At 42.8% G+C, this 18,452-nt stretch overlaps 1 protein-coding gene across 3 annotated transcripts; it reads left to right on the forward strand.

Moving 5' to 3' along the window:
• The first annotated feature begins 314 nt into the window (after positions 1–314).
• Positions 315–16,997, forward strand: LOC146037313 (myosin-4-like). Of its 3 annotated transcripts, none has more exons than XM_083161370.1 (40): positions 315–400; positions 3,772–3,985; positions 4,072–4,215; positions 4,506–4,662; positions 4,909–4,936; positions 5,023–5,137; positions 5,776–5,868; positions 5,951–6,014; positions 6,095–6,193; positions 6,433–6,536; positions 6,614–6,752; positions 6,841–6,959; positions 7,051–7,200; positions 7,298–7,468; positions 7,546–7,852; positions 7,939–8,006; positions 8,168–8,255; positions 8,613–8,730; positions 9,018–9,141; positions 9,231–9,367; positions 9,622–9,877; positions 9,965–10,207; positions 10,301–10,477; positions 10,569–10,714; positions 10,802–10,892; positions 10,970–11,359; positions 11,458–11,584; positions 11,740–11,858; positions 12,063–12,259; positions 12,347–12,530; positions 12,616–12,781; positions 13,614–13,738; positions 13,822–14,130; positions 14,436–14,639; positions 14,732–14,857; positions 14,949–15,119; positions 15,206–15,310; positions 15,397–15,492; positions 15,644–15,778; positions 16,868–16,997. In XM_083161370.1, the coding sequence occupies exons 2-40, from the start codon at positions 3,782–3,784 to the stop codon at positions 16,886–16,888; spliced, it is 5,817 nt and encodes a 1,938-aa protein (XP_083017496.1). In that variant the 5' UTR covers positions 315–400; positions 3,772–3,781; the 3' UTR covers positions 16,889–16,997. The 3 variants fall into 3 exon arrangements, with proteins under 3 accessions (XP_083017496.1, XP_083017495.1, XP_083017494.1); XM_083161369.1 differs by lacking the exon at positions 315–400 and adding an exon at positions 2,229–2,362; XM_083161368.1 differs by lacking the exon at positions 315–400 and having other exon boundaries at positions 2,589–3,985.
• The last annotated feature ends 1,455 nt before the right edge of the window (positions 16,998–18,452 follow it).

Consider the following 18,452-nt stretch of genomic DNA (forward strand, 5'->3'; position numbering starts at 1 on the left):
GATAGATATACAGTATGAGATAGATAGATAGATATACAGTATGAGATAGATAGATAGATAGATAGATAGATAGATAGATAGATACAGCCATACATACATAACGTTGGGCGGCTGATGACAATTGCTCAGTTATTAATACATATGTAGATGGGGGGTGTTGGGTGTCTGTGGGCTCTCTGTATAGTGACACCATATTGGGAGAGGGGCATTGCTGAGAGAGCAGAAAGCCCTGTATATAAGCTGGGCAGCCCTGGGCACATCAGTAGCCTCCTGGTAAGTTGTAACTCTTGTCGGGCTGGTATTGGGAATCTGTTCTATACCAGCTGCTTCTCTAATCTGACTCATTCTTTCCTGTCAGGGGGATATAGAAGATCTTACACACCAACAGCAGTACCGGCAGGTGAGTCTCCACCGTTGCGCTAAAATCCTTGTACACACAAATCAATTTGCTTTTGATTCGATGTTAGATTCGATTGTCTATTAGATCTGGCATTAGATCTTTCCATTCGATTTGGCATTAGATCTGTACTTTTGCATTAGATATCGAATTCGATATACATTCATGGTACATTGTACACATTCGATTCACTAGATCAAATTCAATATTTCCTTGGCTGCACAGTAGATTTTTCTGTTCGATATTGTGAAAACGGGAGCGCGCATCGAATCAAATGTAGATCGAAAGTGACACAAAAACCATTCGATTTAGTTTAGGATTCGATTCGATGTTGCTTCATTAAGCAACATCGAATCGAAAATCGGGAAAATCGATGCATGTTACAGGGATTTACAATTGCAAACAACAGTGATCAAACAAACTGGGTAGAAACAAACCGATATACATATATACATACATACATTCACCTACATACATACATACATACATACATACATACACAAAGTGGCGGCTCGAGAGGGGGGGGGGGCTGCAGCACTGTTTAAAATTTAGATAGGGGACCCCACCCACTACCACCAACTGAAATTTCAAATTTATACATACATACATATAATTACATACATACACCTACATACATACATACATACTTATACATACATACACACATATAGTTTTAAATACACACAAATACATACATAATACATATATACATATCTACACATACATACACACATGTATACATACATAATGCACATACATGCATAAATTCACAGTATACATACATAGCACTCACATACATACATACATACATACATACTTGCAAGCATATATACACAAACATATAACTACATACACACACACACACACACACACACATATATGCATATCTCATACATACACATGCATAAATACATACGTATAGACCGACACACACATATATATATATATATATATATATATATATATATATATATATATATAGCAATAGTCTTGCGGGCGGCACTCACGGATATGAAAAAACGAGGACACAGCAGTGTAGCTTAACGTTTCAATTCACAGCGGAATTTTCATCAGAGTGCTTCTGATGAAAATTCCGCTGTGAATTGAAACGTTAAGCTACACTGCTGTGTCCTCGTTTTTTCATATCCGTGAGTGCCGCCCGCAAGACTATTGCTACATGCTGTGATTACTAAGGAAGGCACCCGGAGCTATATTACACCTTACAAGCTGAGTGCCGATTACCTGGGATTGTATATATACAGGGCCGGACTGGGACCAGAAATCGGCCCTGGCATTTTGAGCACACAGGCCCACCTTGCGCTGTGAAGAGGGGGCGTGGTCTCATGGAAAGGAGGCGTGGCATTACAAAAAGGAGGCATTACACACCCTTATGCCCATTACACATGGTGGCACACACCGTTATGCCCATTACACATGGTGGCACACACCGTTATGCCCATTACACATGGTGGCACACACCGATATGCCCATTACACATGGTGGCACACACCGATATGCCCATTACAGACTATGGCACAATACATTAAGCCCATTACAAATTTTGGCACACCTCATAATGCCCACTACACATCATGGCACCCACCATAATGCCCATTACACATTGTGGCACAAACTGTAATGCCCACCACAGAATATGACACAATACATTATGCCCATTACCCCCTCACACACACACACACATACACATACATACAACAATTAAACACACTTTTGAAGCTTACTGTAAAAAAAACAGGATGACAGAGGGTTAAATCTTCCTGTCGTCTGTCTAGGCTCCCTGTGATGTGAAGCAGCAGCAGCTTGTAGAGGGGGAGGGCCGGGCTTGTAATCGGAGTGCAGACTGCAGAGTGAAAACTTCCGTGCTTAGTAGCAGGAAGAGAAATCCATCACGCAGCAGGCAGAGGACGCAGTTATTACTGCCAGCCTGTGCGGACATCTTGGGAGGTACAGATCAGCTAGTGAATAAGCTTCCGGCGCTGCTGCCTGTCATACACACTGTGACAGGTAGTACTAGTGCAGCGCAGACCGGAAGGAGGACAGCAGAAATGATAGAGAATGCAGAGCGGGGAGCGTCGTCGGCTCTCTCTGTCTCCTCCGTGGGACCTGTCATTCTCTCTTACACTAATTACCGCGCTGCGCTCAGTATACAGAAAACCGGCCCACAAGGCCATCGGCCCTTCTGGCATTTGCCAGAAGTGCCAGATGGCCAGTCCGGCCCTGTATATATATATATATATATATATATATATATATATATATATATACAAAAACATACATACATCTACATACATACATATGTACACACATTATGTACGCACATGCGTACATTCACATAATATATACATACATAAATACATATATATACATATATATATCTACACATACATACACACATGTATACATACATAATGCATAAATTCACATAATACATAGCACTTACAGACATACATACATACATATTTGCAAGCATATATACACAAACATACACAAATACATACTTACACACATATATACATAACTCATACATTCACATTATACACACACACACACACACACACACACACACACACACACACACACACATGAACTCATACACATACATACATACATACATACATACATACAAACCTTTTAAATGTATATGCATACATTCACATAATACATAGCACATATATACAGTACATACATACACGACAAAGCAGACACAACATCTACAAAACTCTTCCATCTCCTACCCGTCATACAAACCTCCCACAGCACATAAAATGATACAGCACATAGAAAATAATACAGCACATATAATACAGCACATAGAATATAATAGAGCACATAGAATATAATACAGCACATAGAATATAATACAGCGCAGCAGACAACAGAACACAATGTGACTTGGGAGTGATAAATGTCCGCTCTACTGCGTCACATTCGCCATGACATGTCCCTGGTTTCTTCTTGCTTTACACCATTATAAGCATCAAGGCTGCTAATAGTATTCAGGAAACACTAATGTTATATCCACAAAGTCTATCCATAGTTCAGCACAATTAACCCACAGAGACTCCTTGCGCACAGGTTACGCATAATACACTCTCAAACATGTTCTTTGGATGTACAGGCTGGTTCCTGCCTGTACATCCAAAGAACATGTTTGAGAGTTCCTGAATATCAGTGATTATATTCCACATTGTACACCATACATTAATATATAATATTATTAATATTAATTAATAATATTATATTTTCAATATCTAGACTTGTCCATGATTTGGACCACATAATAAATGTTCTAACAATATATAACCAGAACCTCTCGAAAAAGAAAAAAAACGGTTTCCTTTCATCTTAAACAGAGCCTCTGCCATGTCTAGCGATGGGGAGTTGTCGGTTTTTGGGGAGGCCGCCCCCTTCCTGCGGAAATCCGAGAAGGAAAGACTGGAGGCTCAAAATAAACCGTTTGACGCCAAAAACAGTTGCTTTGTTGATGACCCTAAGGAGCTGTACGTGAAAGGTCTAATCACTGCTCGTGATAGTGGTAAAGTCACCGTAAAGACCGAAGATGGGAGGGTAAGCCATGAGATCCATCCAGTTTATGAATGACTCCTTAGCTCATCACTGCTGTTCAACTGAGCCAATTCTTCCATTGCTTCCAGGAAGTAACTGTTAAAGACAGCCAGGTGTACCCCCAAAATCCTCCCAAGTTCGATAAAATTGAGGACATGGCGATGATGACCCACCTGAATGAAGCCTCCGTGCTGTACAACCTCAAAGAGCGTTATGCAGCCTGGATGATCTACGTAAGTTTTTTTCTATCTCATTTAATACATATTTATTTTATTTAATTACAGTTTTTTATATAGTGCAGCATATTTCGTTGCACTTTACAATTGGATATTTTTTTGTATTACAAAGTTTACTAGACATTTTAAAAGGGTAAAAGCAACTTGGATATCCTTTTAAATGATTGTCCCTTTCAAACAACAGCCAGACTCGCCGGCACCTTATGATGCCTGCGAGTTGTGGGCTATTGCATTTAGTCGAGGGTCTGCTACTTGTAGCTTCATGAGATCTCAATGATCTATTCCAGACCTACTCTGGATTATTCTGCGCCACGGTGAATCCTTACAAGTGGCTGCCAGTGTACAACCCCATGGTGGTCGATGGGTACAGAGGGAAGAAGCGTATGGAAGCCCCACCACACATCTTCTCCATCTCTGATAACGCTTATCAGTTCATGTTAACAGGTAATGTGCCTTCAGGGCTCAAACCTCAGTCCTCAAGTACCCTTCACAGTTCAGGTTTCCAAGTCATCCAACCGGTGCACTGTTTATCACCAACTGTCACATTTTAAAAATACACAGGTGACCTGGAAAATGTGGACTGTTGGGCGTACTTGAGGACTGGAGTTGGGAACCACTGCTATAAGTGTATCCATCAACTCATTGTTTGAAGACTTACCTGGGGTTCATTTTTATTCTTTCCTTCTTCAGATCGTGAAAACCAGTCCATCCTGATTACGTAAGTAGGACTCTAGATTGGTCTGCCCACAGACATTCTCATTGCTGTAGCCTTAATGTAGCATTGCTCTCTCTGTTTGTCCCCAGTGGTGAATCGGGAGCTGGTAAGACAGTGAACACCAAGCGTGTCATCCAATACTTTGCAACAATTGCAACAACTGGGGATGCAGGGAAGAAGAAGGAGCAAGTTAACAGTTTGAAGGTGAGATACATGGTCCTGCTACACAGGGACATAATTAGGGGTAGGCGAGTGGTGGCACTGTTTTGGGCACCAGACTTAGAGGTCAGCACCGTTGCTATCCCGTGGCATTGCATTTGGCATGCAGGGTGCCTCAAATGGCTCCAGATTCTTTAGCTTTAGGTATTACAGTGGGATTAAGTAAGGGCTAAAGGGGGGTGGGGGAAGGGGGCTGTGGTAGAGGGAATGTATACTTACCAAGCAAATTTTGGGGATTCTCACCATCGGGAAGGCGCTGTTGGTCTTCCTCTGGCATCCTGACCACCAGTCTGGTATGACAATACATGCACAGCGCAACTAACAGTATTCTATTTGTGTAACTCTAGCCCCTGCCTCTGGACTTGTGTTTCCACTAGCAATGGGGCGTGGTGTGAGGCCAGGCCCCCAACTCATGCACATCCCAATAAGCTAGGTCCGTGGCCCTGTTATGTGCATGCATGTGCACAAATGCCAGGGCCAATTTGGAGCCCCAGCCCATCGCTGGTAAAGTGTATCGGAATAAAGTTAGTTATAAACATTAGCGTACTGTAGTTAAGGGCTCTGGAACTCTCACTAGTCCTCTCAGATCACCTCACCTTAACTGACTTCTGTTAAATTAACAGGGCACCTTGGAAGATCAAATCATCCAGGCCAACCCTCTACTGGAAGCTTTTGGTAATGCCAAAACCGTGAGAAATGACAACTCCTCCCGATTTGTAAGTATACGACTGTTTGAAAATATTCCTATGTGGACTCTGATACAGATTGCAATGAAATTGTCTTCCCCCCCATCTCTAGGGTAAATTCATCAGAATCCATTTCGGAACAACAGGAAAACTGTCTTCTGCAGATATTGAGACCTGTAAGAGCTACAAATGAACGTCTTAGTCCTTAAATTGGTTTCATATTCCTTTTATAATATGTAATATATTCTATTGACAGATTTGCTGGAAAAATCCAGAGTAACCTTCCAGCTTTCAGCTGAGAGAAGCTATCACATCTTCTACCAGATCTTGACCAACAAGAAGCCAGAACTTATTGGTAATAGTCTACTAGTTTTCCCTGACATAAAATAAGAAAGATAACCAATTAGAACTTTGGATTACTTTAAAAAGAATTACAATTATCAGGGTGCTCAGATCACTAATGTGCGTGTGTCCGACTCCTTATTAATGGGAACAATGTTCTTTGCCAAGTTGCTGGAGAACACTGGTGTCTTTAATCAGCTACGACTCTGTAAAGATTACAGTTAATCATTTTAATAATCATTCTGCTTCTAGAAAGTCTTCTCCTCACTACCAACCCATACGATTATGCCACCATCAGCATGGGAGAGATTGCGGTCAAGAGTATTGATGATGAGGAGGAGTTAATGGCTACAGATGTACGTAATATAAAGTTGCGTTCTTCAGAAAAGTACCTATATGGTGAGAGGAAGATAACTCATTCATGTATCTGCAGAGTGCTATTGACATCCTGGGATTTACACCAGAGGAAAAGATGGGCATCTACAAGATGACAGGAGCAGTCATGCACCATGGCAATATGAGGTTCAAGCAAAAACAGCGTGAGGAACAGGCTGAGCCTGACGGTACAGAAGGTAAATAGTGAGGTTTCACATTGAATATAGGACTAAACAATTATTCTAGACAAGTCAGGGATATGATGTTGATTTATTCCTTTTACAGTTGCTGATAAAATTGGCTACCTGATGGGTCTGAACCCGGCTGACCTGTTGAAGGCTCTGTGCTACCCCAGAGTAAAGGTTGGGAATGAATATGTCACCAAGGGTCAAACTGTGCAACAGGTGATAAAAAAATAATAAATTAAAAACCAAAACAAGGACTAAGACATAAATGTTTCATGGACATCGAGGATAAGTATTCTCTTTCTCTTAGGTGTATAACGCCATTGGTGCGATCAGTAAGTCTGTTTTTGAAAAGTTGTTCTTGTGGATGGTCACCCGCATCAACCAACAGTTGGACACCAGACAACCAAGACAATATTTCATTGGTGTGCTGGATATTGCTGGGTTTGAGATCTTTGATGTGAGTTTAAACCTAATTACTGTATACCAGACACAATTAGTAGTGTTGGAGTAATGTGCATCATTGTCTTAACTCTGGACCTAATTGTCTTCTCCAGTACAACAGTCTTGAGCAACTTTGCATTAACTTCACCAATGAGAAGCTGCAGCAGTTCTTCAACCACCACATGTTTGTTCTGGAACAAGAGGAGTATAAGAAAGAAGGAATTGACTGGGAGTTCATTGACTTTGGCATGGACCTGGCTGCCTGCATTGAGCTTATTGAGAAGGTAGGCAGCACTTTTCCATTTTCTATTACCATAGGTACAAATATCCATGATTCATGACTATTCCCTTGTCCTTACAGCCAATGGGCATCTTCTCCATCCTGGAAGAAGAGTGTATGTTCCCCAAAGCTACTGACACTTCCTTCAAGAACAAGCTGTATGACCAACATCTTGGCAAGTGCAAGAACTTCGAGAAGCCAAAGCCTGGCAAAGGAAAGGCTGAAGCTCATTTCGCCCTGGTGCACTATGCCGGCACTGTGGATTACAACATCACCGGCTGGCTGGACAAGAACAAGGACCCACTGAATGAGACTGTTATTGGGCTCTACCAGAAGTCTCCAGTAAAGCTCTTGGCCTTCCTGTACTCTTCCTATTCTGCAACTGACGGCAAGTGCTCTTGTAATTTGCATCTAATGTTTTACAGTTACTTTATATTTCATGTAGCTAAATTAAAATATTCTTGTCACCAACAGATGCAGGAGCCAAGAGTGGCAAGAAGAAGAAGGGGTCATCTTTCCAGACTGTGTCTGCCCTGTTCAGAGTAAGACTTTGGTGGAACAATGCTACACTTTGCTTATTCTGCAAGATTTGATGCTATCATTTACAATTCCCTCAGCACTTTGTTCTTTTCCCTGTTACCCATTAATTTACATGCAATAGGACTCAATCAGGTATCTGGAATAACAACACTTTCTTCTACAGGAAAATTTGAACAAGCTCATGACCAACCTGAGGAGCACTCATCCTCACTTTGTGCGTTGCCTGATCCCTAATGAGTCAAAAACACCAGGTAGAGGGCACAGCTCAATGTATTACATTATACCAGTGGCTCACAAATTTACTTGAGTTACGGCGCCCTACAGTATTAGCATTTTTCTAGGCAACCCCTTGTCTAGAAGTTTTGAGTACCTGCCACCCTTATTTTCAGTTATGGTGGTGGACATATTTGTGGTTCTAAGTGTCCACATATGTATAATTGACCAGTAATAATTTGTTTTGGTTCTAGACCACCAATCCAGGGCACCACTGCAGGTGTCTTATGGCACCCCGGGGTGGATAGGCACACAGTTTGGGAGCCACTGCATTGTACAGAAACTATGGTCTAATGTTTAGTATCTGTATTTTAAATCCTGTGTCATCCTCCCAGGCATCATGGAGAACCATCTGATTATCCACCAGCTAAGATGTAATGGTGTGCTGGAGGGTATAAGAATCTGCAGAAAGGGATTCCCCAGCAGAATCCTCTACGGTGACTTCAAGCAACGGTAAAATTGTATGCATGCCTTCCATCAAAACGTGAAGCATTAGACAGAACTCAGATCATTTCAATTGTAGAGAACAAAATAACTTTTATTTTGCCTACCTTATGCTATTCTTTATCATTATCATTTGTGTTTTACTAGTACATAGTTTGTTTAATTGCATGCATAAATGAAAAGTTCTGTCTGTATTAAACACTTCCTATAAGTAAAACCGTACCCCATTTTGCCAATTCTCATAAAAAAAAATCTAATCTTTAGTCAATCTCAATTTCTCATTTTGGTGTCTCCAGGTATAAAGTACTCAATGCTAGCGCAATTCCAGATGGACAATTTATTGACAGCAAGAAGGCTTCCGAGAAGCTCCTTGGCTCTATTGATGTGGATCACACTCAGTACAAGTTTGGACACACCAAGGTGAGAGATGACATTTAGGACATTTAGGGAGCATCATTAAGGTGTTCTAGTTTCTAAATGGTGACATAACCAGAGGTCCTTCCATATAGGTGTTCTTCAAAGCTGGTCTCCTGGGTACCCTGGAAGAAATGAGAGATGACAAGCTGGCCCAACTCATCACAAGAACTCAGGCTCTCTGCCGGGGCTTCCTGATGAGAGTTGAATTCAAGAAGATGATTGAAAGAAGGTACTGAAGGAACATACAAATATTTACAGCTATGTCTTTTCTTCTGTGACTTATACAAGACTTCACAATTATTGAGCTTGGTTTGATAGGAAGAGATCATCCTCTAATACTAAAATAAATGATAATGTCTATGGACAAGACAAAAAAACAGAAAAACAAGTAATCGTTACTACAAATGAAATTTCATCAATGCGCATACATTATCTATTATGTCAAACAGGTGATTGTTTCTTTTGTGGTTTTCCATCTCACAGGGATGCTATCTTCGTCATCCAGTACAATGTCAGGTCCTTCATGAATGTCAAGCATTGGCCATGGATGAAGCTGTACTTTAAGATTAAACCTCTCCTGAAGAGCGCAGAGACTGAGAAGGAGATGGCCAACATGAAGGAAGAGTTTGAAAAGACCAAAGAATCCCTAGCTAAGTCCGAAAAGAGAAGGAAAGAGTTGGAGGAGAAAATGGTTTCTCTGCTGCAAGAGAAGAATGACCTTGTGCTCCATGTGCAATCGGTAAGAAGAGCGGATATGCAGATATATGTCATTTTTGTTTGAAAGGTATTATTTTTAATTGCAACTTGGTTTTCATATTTAAAAAAGGAAGGAGAAAGCTTGGCTGATGCTGAAGAAAGGTGTGAAGGCCTCATCAAGAATAAAATTCAACTGGAAGCCAAAATCAAAGAGATCAATGAAAGGCTTGAAGACGAGGAGGAAAGCAATGCTGAGCTAACAGCCAAGAAGAGAAAACTGGAAGATGAGTGCTCAGAACTGAAGAAAGACATTGATGACTTAGAGCTTACCTTGGCAAAAGTCGAAAAGGAAAAGCATGCCACAGAAAACAAGGTGGGAGGCATGGCATTGCCTAAAAGCAATTTATTTCTGTATTTGTTTATGTTATCTTGCATTATTTAACTTTTTTTTTCTCTGTACCTTTAGGTTAAAAATCTTACCGAGGAAATGGCAGCACTGGATGAGAACATCGCAAAGCTTTCTAAGGAGAAGAAAGCTCTCCAAGAAGCTCACCAACAGACTCTAGATGACCTTCAGGCAGAGGAGGACAAAGTCAATGCTCTGTCTAAGGCTAAAACCAAACTGGAGCAACAAGTGGATGACGTAAGTTTATATAGCAGTGGTTTATTTGGAAAATGATAAGGGACTCTGTAACAGTGACACTAAACTTTTATATGATGTTCTACCTAATCAGCTGGAAGGTTCCCTAGAGCAAGAGAAGAAACTTCGCCTTGACCTTGAAAGAGCCAAGAGGAAACTTGAAGGAGATCTGAAGCTTTCCCAAGAAACCGTCATGGACCTTGAAAATGAGAAGCAACAAGCTGAGGAAAAAAATAAGAAGTGAGTGTTAATCATCTATATGGTTTACTATGCATTGTTGCTAGTTAAGTCAATTTTACTGACATCTTCCTAATTTATGAAATGCAGGAAGGACTTTGAGATAAGTCAGCTGCAAGGAAAGATTGAGGACGAGCAGTCCTTGGGATCGCAACTGCAGAAAAAGATCAAAGAGCTGCAGGTCACTGAGCTAAGAGGCAGCAATAATGCTTCTGTTATTAAGTAAAACTATTCATAATGATTTAATATTCTTATTAGGCCCGCATTGAAGAAGTTGAGGAGGAGATAGAAGCTGAGCGAGCTGCTCGGGCCAAGATTGAGAAACAGAGATCAGATCTCTCCAGAGAACTTGAGGAGATCAGCGAAAGGCTGGAGGAAGCTGGAGGCGCAACCTCGGCTCAGATTGAGCTGAACAAAAAACGCGAGACAGAGTTCCAGAAACTAAGACGTGACCTGGAAGAGTCCACCCTTCAAAATGAAGCCACCTCCGCTGCCCTGCGCAAGAAGCATGCTGACAGTGTTGCTGAGCTTGGTGAGCAGATTGACAACCTCCAGAGAGTTAAGCAGAAGTTGGAGAAAGAGAAGAGCGAATTCAAGATGGAAATCGATGACCTTGCCAGCAACTTGGAAAATGTATCAAAAGCGAAGGTATGCAAAAAAACCATGGGAACAGCAAATATACAGCACATGTTTCGTAAGAACTGAAAACATGCAGACAATGCTAATATTGTTATTTTTCCTGGTAGGCCAACCTTGAAAAAGTGAACCGTGTTCTTGAGGATCAACTCAGTGAGATTAAGTCTAAGGACGATGCACAGCAACGACTCATTAACGACCTGTCAACCCAGAAGGCCCGTTTCCAAACTGAAAATGGTACATATCTAAACCAAAAGATAAATGTTAATAATGTTTACCAGAATGCAAGAGACACTTCAGTGGTTTGAAAATTGTGCAATTATTTTGAAAACATTCCACTTGATGGTCACTTTGAAAGTCTTAACTTTGTCTTAATATGGTTTATGCAATAGGTGAGCTGACCCGTCAATTGGAAGAAAAGGAATCGCTAATTTCTCAACTGACGAGGGGAAAACAAGGTTTTACCCAGCAGACTGAGGAACTGAAGAGACAGCTGGAGGAAGAGACCAAGGTATGTCAAATAGAAGATGGATTTTAATTCCTTATTCATGAACAACCATTAAATAAACCTTGAAACACATTGAGGTACGTTTCCGTTACTTGCTCATGAATTAGGTTCACTTTAGTTTTTTTTTTATGATTTGGCCATTGCTACGGTTCCCTGTAATATTTTGACATGTTACTTAATCAATAAATAAATACTTTGTACTATCAGGCCAAGAACGCTCTTGCGCATGCTCTGCAATCATCTCGCCACGACTGTGATTTGCTCCGAGAGCAATACGAGGAGGAACAAGAAGCCAAGGCTGAACTTCAGAGAGTTTTGTCCAAGGCTAATAGTGAAGTTGCCCAATGGAGAACTAAATATGAGACTGATGCCATTCAACGCACAGAAGAACTTGAAGAAGCCAAGTATGCTCATATAATATCGGCTTTGTAGACTGTAAAATGGGTGGGAGCATTTCAAGACTTACTCACTTTCCAACTCTTTACCTATAGGAAGAAGCTTGCTCAGCGTCTGCAGGATGCCGAGGAACAAGTGGAGGCTGTAAATTCCAAGTGTGCCTCTCTGGAAAAGACCAAACAGAGGCTGCAGGCTGAAGTTGAGGACCTGATGGTTGATGTTGAGAGGGCAAATAGTGCCGCTGCTGCTCTTGATAAGAAGCAGAGGAACTTCGATAAGGTATGAAAATATTTATTCAAGCCCTGTGTTCTTTCCATAAAGCTAAATATATATAAGCCTAAATGTTCCTCCTACTTCTCAACAGCTTCTAGCAGACTGGAAACAAAAGTACGAAGAGGGTCAGGCTGAGCTGGAGGCCACTCAGAAAGAAGCCCGAACTCTGAGCACTGAGATCTTCAAGATGAAGAATGCTTATGAGGAGTCCTTAGAGCACGTGGAGACTCTGAAACGGGAAAACAAGAACTTGCAACGTATGTACAAAATTTAAAGTACTTAAACATTTATGTACTGTACAAAAGTAAGAAAACATAGATTTATCTTCCATTGAAGAGGTTTCTGGACTCTGGACCATATTCTAATTTGCTTGGTCCCGTGAATGAACGTTCATTCGGACGACTGATTTTTTTCCTAATGCGCATTTCTGCGCATGTGCAGAGTGCGAACGGGCACAGAAAACTGCAAGTTCACCATCCCGTTCGCACCCACCAGTGTGTGTGTGGGGGGGTCAGCGAGGGGATGTGCCCATGGGAACGCCCAGTGTTTCAATGGGTGTTCCAATGAAAATTCTGGTCGTTCCCATGGAAATGAGACAATGACATGGCTGCTGGGGACGGGCAGCTGAGAACACCGGAGATAGCCCTGAGAAACATTGGTTCTCCTTTGCCATCGATGTAGGGAAACCATCTGGTTCTCCCACATCGATGGCAAAAGTATTCAACATCGTCCATAACCATTGATGATTTCAAATAATCGATGGTCGATGGCCATCTCTAATGGAGAGATCTGGGGATAGAAGCCGAGACACTCTCCGCATATGGGGCATCTGTAAGTGCCGAGAGGTGGTTGGCGGGAGGCGGTGATGTGTTCGGTAGGCAGCTGCAAGAGGTGGGAAAGGTATGTGGCAGTGGGAGGTAGTCAGCAGCGGGCAAGCCGTGCAGTCACATGGTGGCAGACGCAACACCTGCCACGGCCCTGTCCTTAACACTCAAATTGTTAGAGAGCCGAGGTTGGGAACCACTGCTCTATTGCAGATAATATTCCCTAACATGATATTGAAATTTGAAATGGCCTATTTTATTTCAGAGGAGATCTCAGACCTAACTGAACAGATCAGTGAATCCGCAAAATCAATTAATGAGCTGGAGAAGTCCAGGAAGCAGGTGGAACAGGAGAAGAGTGATCTGCAAAGTGCCTTGGAGGAAGCGGAGGTGCTAAAACATTTTTGGAAAATTAAATTAAGTTCAAGTGTTTTTAACCACAGAGTGCTCATGTTTTTTCCGCTCCTCTACAGGGATCTCTGGAACATGAAGAGTCCAAGATCCTCCGTATCCAGCTGGAGCTGAACCAGGTGAAGTCTGAGGTAGACCGGAAAATTGCAGAAAAAGATGAAGAGCTCGATCAGCTGAAGAGGAACAGCCAGAGAGTCATTGACACCATGCAGAGCACACTGGACTCTGAGATCAGGAGCCGCAACGATGCCCTGAGGCTGAAGAAGAAGATGGAAGGAGACTTGAATGAGCTGGAGATTCAGCTGAGCCACGCCAACCGCCAAGCCGCCGAGTCACAGAAACAACTGAGAAATGTGCAGGCGCAGCTCAAGGTATTTTTTTTTTAAATCCTGATCACATTATATTTGCAAACACTATAAAATAATGCTCCTCCGATAATCCAGTTTTCTTGAAAGTAACCAATAGCAATGATCGTTATCTTCATAGTAATAAAGACATTCTGTATGGAGAAAATTACACAAGGTATTGCAGGGAATAAATAGATGCAATGGAAATAATATTTAAATATTTTTAAAAATAATTTTAATATGATTTTGAACCCTACATAATTGGTAAACAAATTATATAATTTATTTTATTCCTTTTAAATAATACAATCTGTCTATTTATCTTTAAGGAAACACAACTTCATCTTGACGATTCCCTCAGAGGCCAGGAAGATCTGAAAGAGCAGCTGGCGGTGGTGGAACGCAGGAATATCTTGCAACAGGCTGAGATCGAGGAGATGCGGTCTGCCCTGGAACAGACAGAGAGGTCCCGCAAGGTGGCTGAGCAGGAACTCCTGGATGTCAGTGAACGTGTTCAGCTTCTTCACTCCCAGGTAAGACCATTATGTAAGCCATGTGTCTGAGATACATTATGGAATGTTCTGCATTGACACAGAGCTTCACAGAGCCTCATTTTTACCCACAGAACACAAACCTCATCAACACCAAGAAGAAGTTAGAGTCTGATGCCAGCCAGCTTCAGAATGAAGTAGAAGAATCCATCCAAGAGGCCAGGAACGCTGAGGAGAAGGCCAAGAAGGCCATCACAGATGTATGTATCACACTCTTCCTCTCTGCCAACATTTCCAAGAACATGTTTATAATCGAGTTCTGACTTCTGACATTTCGAATTTGGTTACCAGGCGGCTTTGATGGCAGAGGAGCTGAAGAAGGAGCAGGACACCAGTGCCCACTTAGAGAGGATGAAGAAGAACCTGGAACAGACAGTGAAGGACTTACAGCATCGCCTGGATGAAGCAGAGCAGCTGGCACTGAAGGGTGGCAAGAAGCAGCTGCAGAAGCTGGAATCTAGGGTAAGAAATGGAACCAATAAGTGTCTTGTATCCAGTTTGTATGAAGTAGCAATCAATCGCTAATTATCCATAAATGTTATTTGCAGGTGCGCGAATTGGAGAACGAGCTGGAAAATGAACAGAAGCGCGGCGCAGATGCAATTAAGGGCGTCCGCAAATACGAAAGGAGAGTGAAGGAGCTGTCCTACCAGGTGAGGCATTCTTTAGGCTGTCTAGACATGGTTGTACACAAGTCCTTGAACAGTCTTTAACAATGTATTTCACCTTTTTTATATAGACCGAGGAGGACAAGAAAAACGCTTTGAGGCTTCAGGATCTGGTGGACAAACTCCAGCTGAAGGTGAAAGGTTACAAGAGACAGGCAGAGGAGTCGGTAAGTGGGGATGAAAAGCTCATTGATGGTCAAAATATACATCTGGATCTAAAGTCATAAACAAGAGACCATTTTTGGCCACTGCGGCAGATCTGTCTTGGTTTATACAATATTGTCTATAATGACATTTCCATTTATTTTCTTGCTCTAGGAGGAACAGGCCAACTCCCACCTCTCTCGCTTCAGGAAAGTCCAGCACGAGCTGGAGGAGGCAGAGGAACGGGCTGATATCGCAGAGTCCCAAGTGAACAAACTCAGAGTGAAGAGCCGTGATATTAGCAGCAAGGTACAGTACAATGTTATAGCAATATAGATCAGGGCTAGTTAAAATATTATTATTATTGCTTATTTATATGGTTCCACAAGGTTTCTGCAGCACCTAACAAAGTACATAAACATATGAACAAAACTAGAAAAACAGGGACTTACAGTACAAGACAATAAAGGACAAGTACATGGCCCTATCAGGGGCCAAGACACAGAAATAAGCATCTGGGTGTCAGAAACTGATGGTTAGAGTGGAGTAGAAGATAGTCTAAGTAAGAGAAGAAAAAGCACATAAGGTGAGAGGGCCCTGCTTGTGAGACCTTACATTCCAAGTGGGAGGGGCAGACAGACTGTGGTGACACAGATTGGGTAGATAGAATGGAACTGAGGGTTCGGATGAGAGACAGTGGGGTTTGATAAAGAAGTGGGTTTCTCCTGAAAAGGGTCATGTTGGGAGGAATGAACAATCTAATATAAACCTCCCTACCTTTCGCCCACTGTCTTAAGTGTCCCAAGAACCCCTAAGGCTTAACCCGGCTCTGGGTAGCACTACGAGCAAAATCTTGGAGGGTGGAAGTAATCGGTTGGGAGGAGAGTTGGCATGCATTTGTGGAGCGGAGAGGGTAGGTGGGACTGTAAAGTGAGATAAAGCCATATAGTATATATATATATATATATATATATATATATATATATATATATATATATATATATATATATATAAGTGGGTCAGGAATGGGTAAGGCCTTTGTGAGTGGGAGAAGCATGAATTGATTTCTAAAGGAGAAGGGAGTTGGTGTAGAGCTGGTAAGAGATGAGAGGCAGACGTAGTACATTTGGAGAGGATGATGAGTTAGGAGGCAGCAGCACTGAGGATAGAGGCCTGGAAGGAGGAGATAACAGTAGACAAGTCTAGAGATGACCTGTGAGGGGATGAGGGTCATAGAAGCATTTTCATACAATGAGATCTGCGTGTCTACGGTGGACCATTCACTGACCGGCATCTTGGAAACAAGTAGACTCACAGTAACTGCGCAGAAATATCGGTAAAGTGTCCGTCTTCCTTCGACAATGTTCTAACATTATGTCTTCGGGTTCTTCCTTACAGAAAGGAGATGGAGAGGAATAAAAGTCCCGTCCAAGGCGAGAGGAGTATGGAATTTTGCAGAATGTGAATTTCTTTAGTCTCGGAACCCCCCTCCCATCAACCCTTTACCTGTACAAATAAAACATTTCTAGCTCAAAAGAAAGTTCATGTCTTTATTTCCTTTGTTTAATTGCCTTTTCTCATATTAGTCTCCTTATTTACTGTACTTGGTCCTTGATATCCAAAAAGTTTCTTAAGGAAAACAGTTTAGGCGCCAAATGGTTCTGTACCCCTCCTGGACTAATAATGTTCCCTTGCCATTATTTAGGATGGGTAAAGAAGATGATGCACTGATAATTGTATGCTGTGCTGTGGCAAAGGCAGAGTTGTCCCTAACAAATTCAATGCCCTAAGTAAAATGTTTGTTGGTGCCCCCTAGCAGAGAATCTTACCACCTTCATTACGGCGGGCCCAGAGCAATGCACTGCTGCTAGTTCGGTCTCTGACCCAGTAGCCTATCACATTACCCCATTTACTTCCCCCCACACCCCTTATCCAACACAAACTTCCCATACAGGGCCTCCACATCTTGGGGCCCGGGACTGACCTTTTGTCTGGGCCCCCTCGGAACTGACCATCAGTCCGGGCACCCCCTGCGCACCTGCACCCCCGCACCATATTACTTACCTAGCTGCGGCATCGCCCTTGTTCCTGCACTTGCGCACAGTGCAGCCTGTAGAGCGCCGAGCCCCTCTGTGTCCTAGGCTCGACGCTCTGCAGGCTGCACTGTGTATTGTGCATGCCTGGCTGGGGGGTGGCAGGTGGGGGAGGCGATGTGCGGCCGTGGGGTCGCTGTGGGCACCTGCCTGGGCCCCTCCAGAGGCCGGGGAATGGGACAGCTGTACCCACAGCACCCCCCTGTCGTCAGCCCTGTCCCCATAATCCTCAGCAGCACACTAACACCCCTTATATCCCCATGCCTAACCCCTCCCTAATCTCCATTACCCCCATAACCCCACTCAACCAAGCCCCCCTATCCACCACATACACCCCATATGCCTCTACTCCTACATAACCTACTCCCCATGCCCCCACCACATACACCCCCATATCCCTCTACCCCCCATGTCCCCCCACATACACCCCAGATCCCTTTACCCCCAACATACCTTACTCCTCCTGTACCCCCACATTCACTCCCATATCTCTCTACCCCTAACACATCCTGCACACCCCTAATCTTTCTACCCTCAACATACCCTTCTCCTCCTGTCCCCCCACCATACACCCCAAATCTTTCTACCCACAACACATCCTAGTCCTTGCATAAATTCTCTACTATACACCCCATATCCCTTTACCCTCAACACATGCTGTACTCCCCCCCCCCCCCCACATATGCTCTATACATAACCCTCTACCTCCCCCATCAATGTCAACACATCCCCTGTGGTTGCCCATTTACAGACTGAGATGGATTAAGTGGGGGGCACTTAATAAGCTGTACCCCCCTCCTCCCCTCTGTTCGGGAGCCCTCCTTTGCCAGCACTAGCTTTTGAGTTTGTGCAGCAGCAAAAACAAAATCGGCAGGTAGAATGCGAGCAGG

Source organism: Crinia signifera, chromosome 9, assembly GCF_055691185.1.
Source record: "Crinia signifera chromosome 9, ASM5569118v1, whole genome shotgun sequence".
Taxonomy (NCBI): domain Eukaryota; kingdom Metazoa; phylum Chordata; class Amphibia; order Anura; family Myobatrachidae; genus Crinia; species Crinia signifera.

Bases quoted from the DNA above. Each gene is read 5' to 3' on its own strand.
- LOC146037313 (XM_083161370.1), top strand. From the start codon at position 3,782: ATGTCTAGCGATGGGGAGTTGTCGGTTTTTGGGGAGGCCGCCCCCTTC. The intron at 10,893-10,969 runs GTCACTGAGCTA...TATTCTTATTAG, and splicing joins AAAAGATCAAAGAGCTGCAG to GCCCGCATTGAAGAAGTTGA. The intron at 15,311-15,396 runs GTGAGGCATTCT...TTTTTTATATAG, and splicing joins TGAAGGAGCTGTCCTACCAG to ACCGAGGAGGACAAGAAAAA.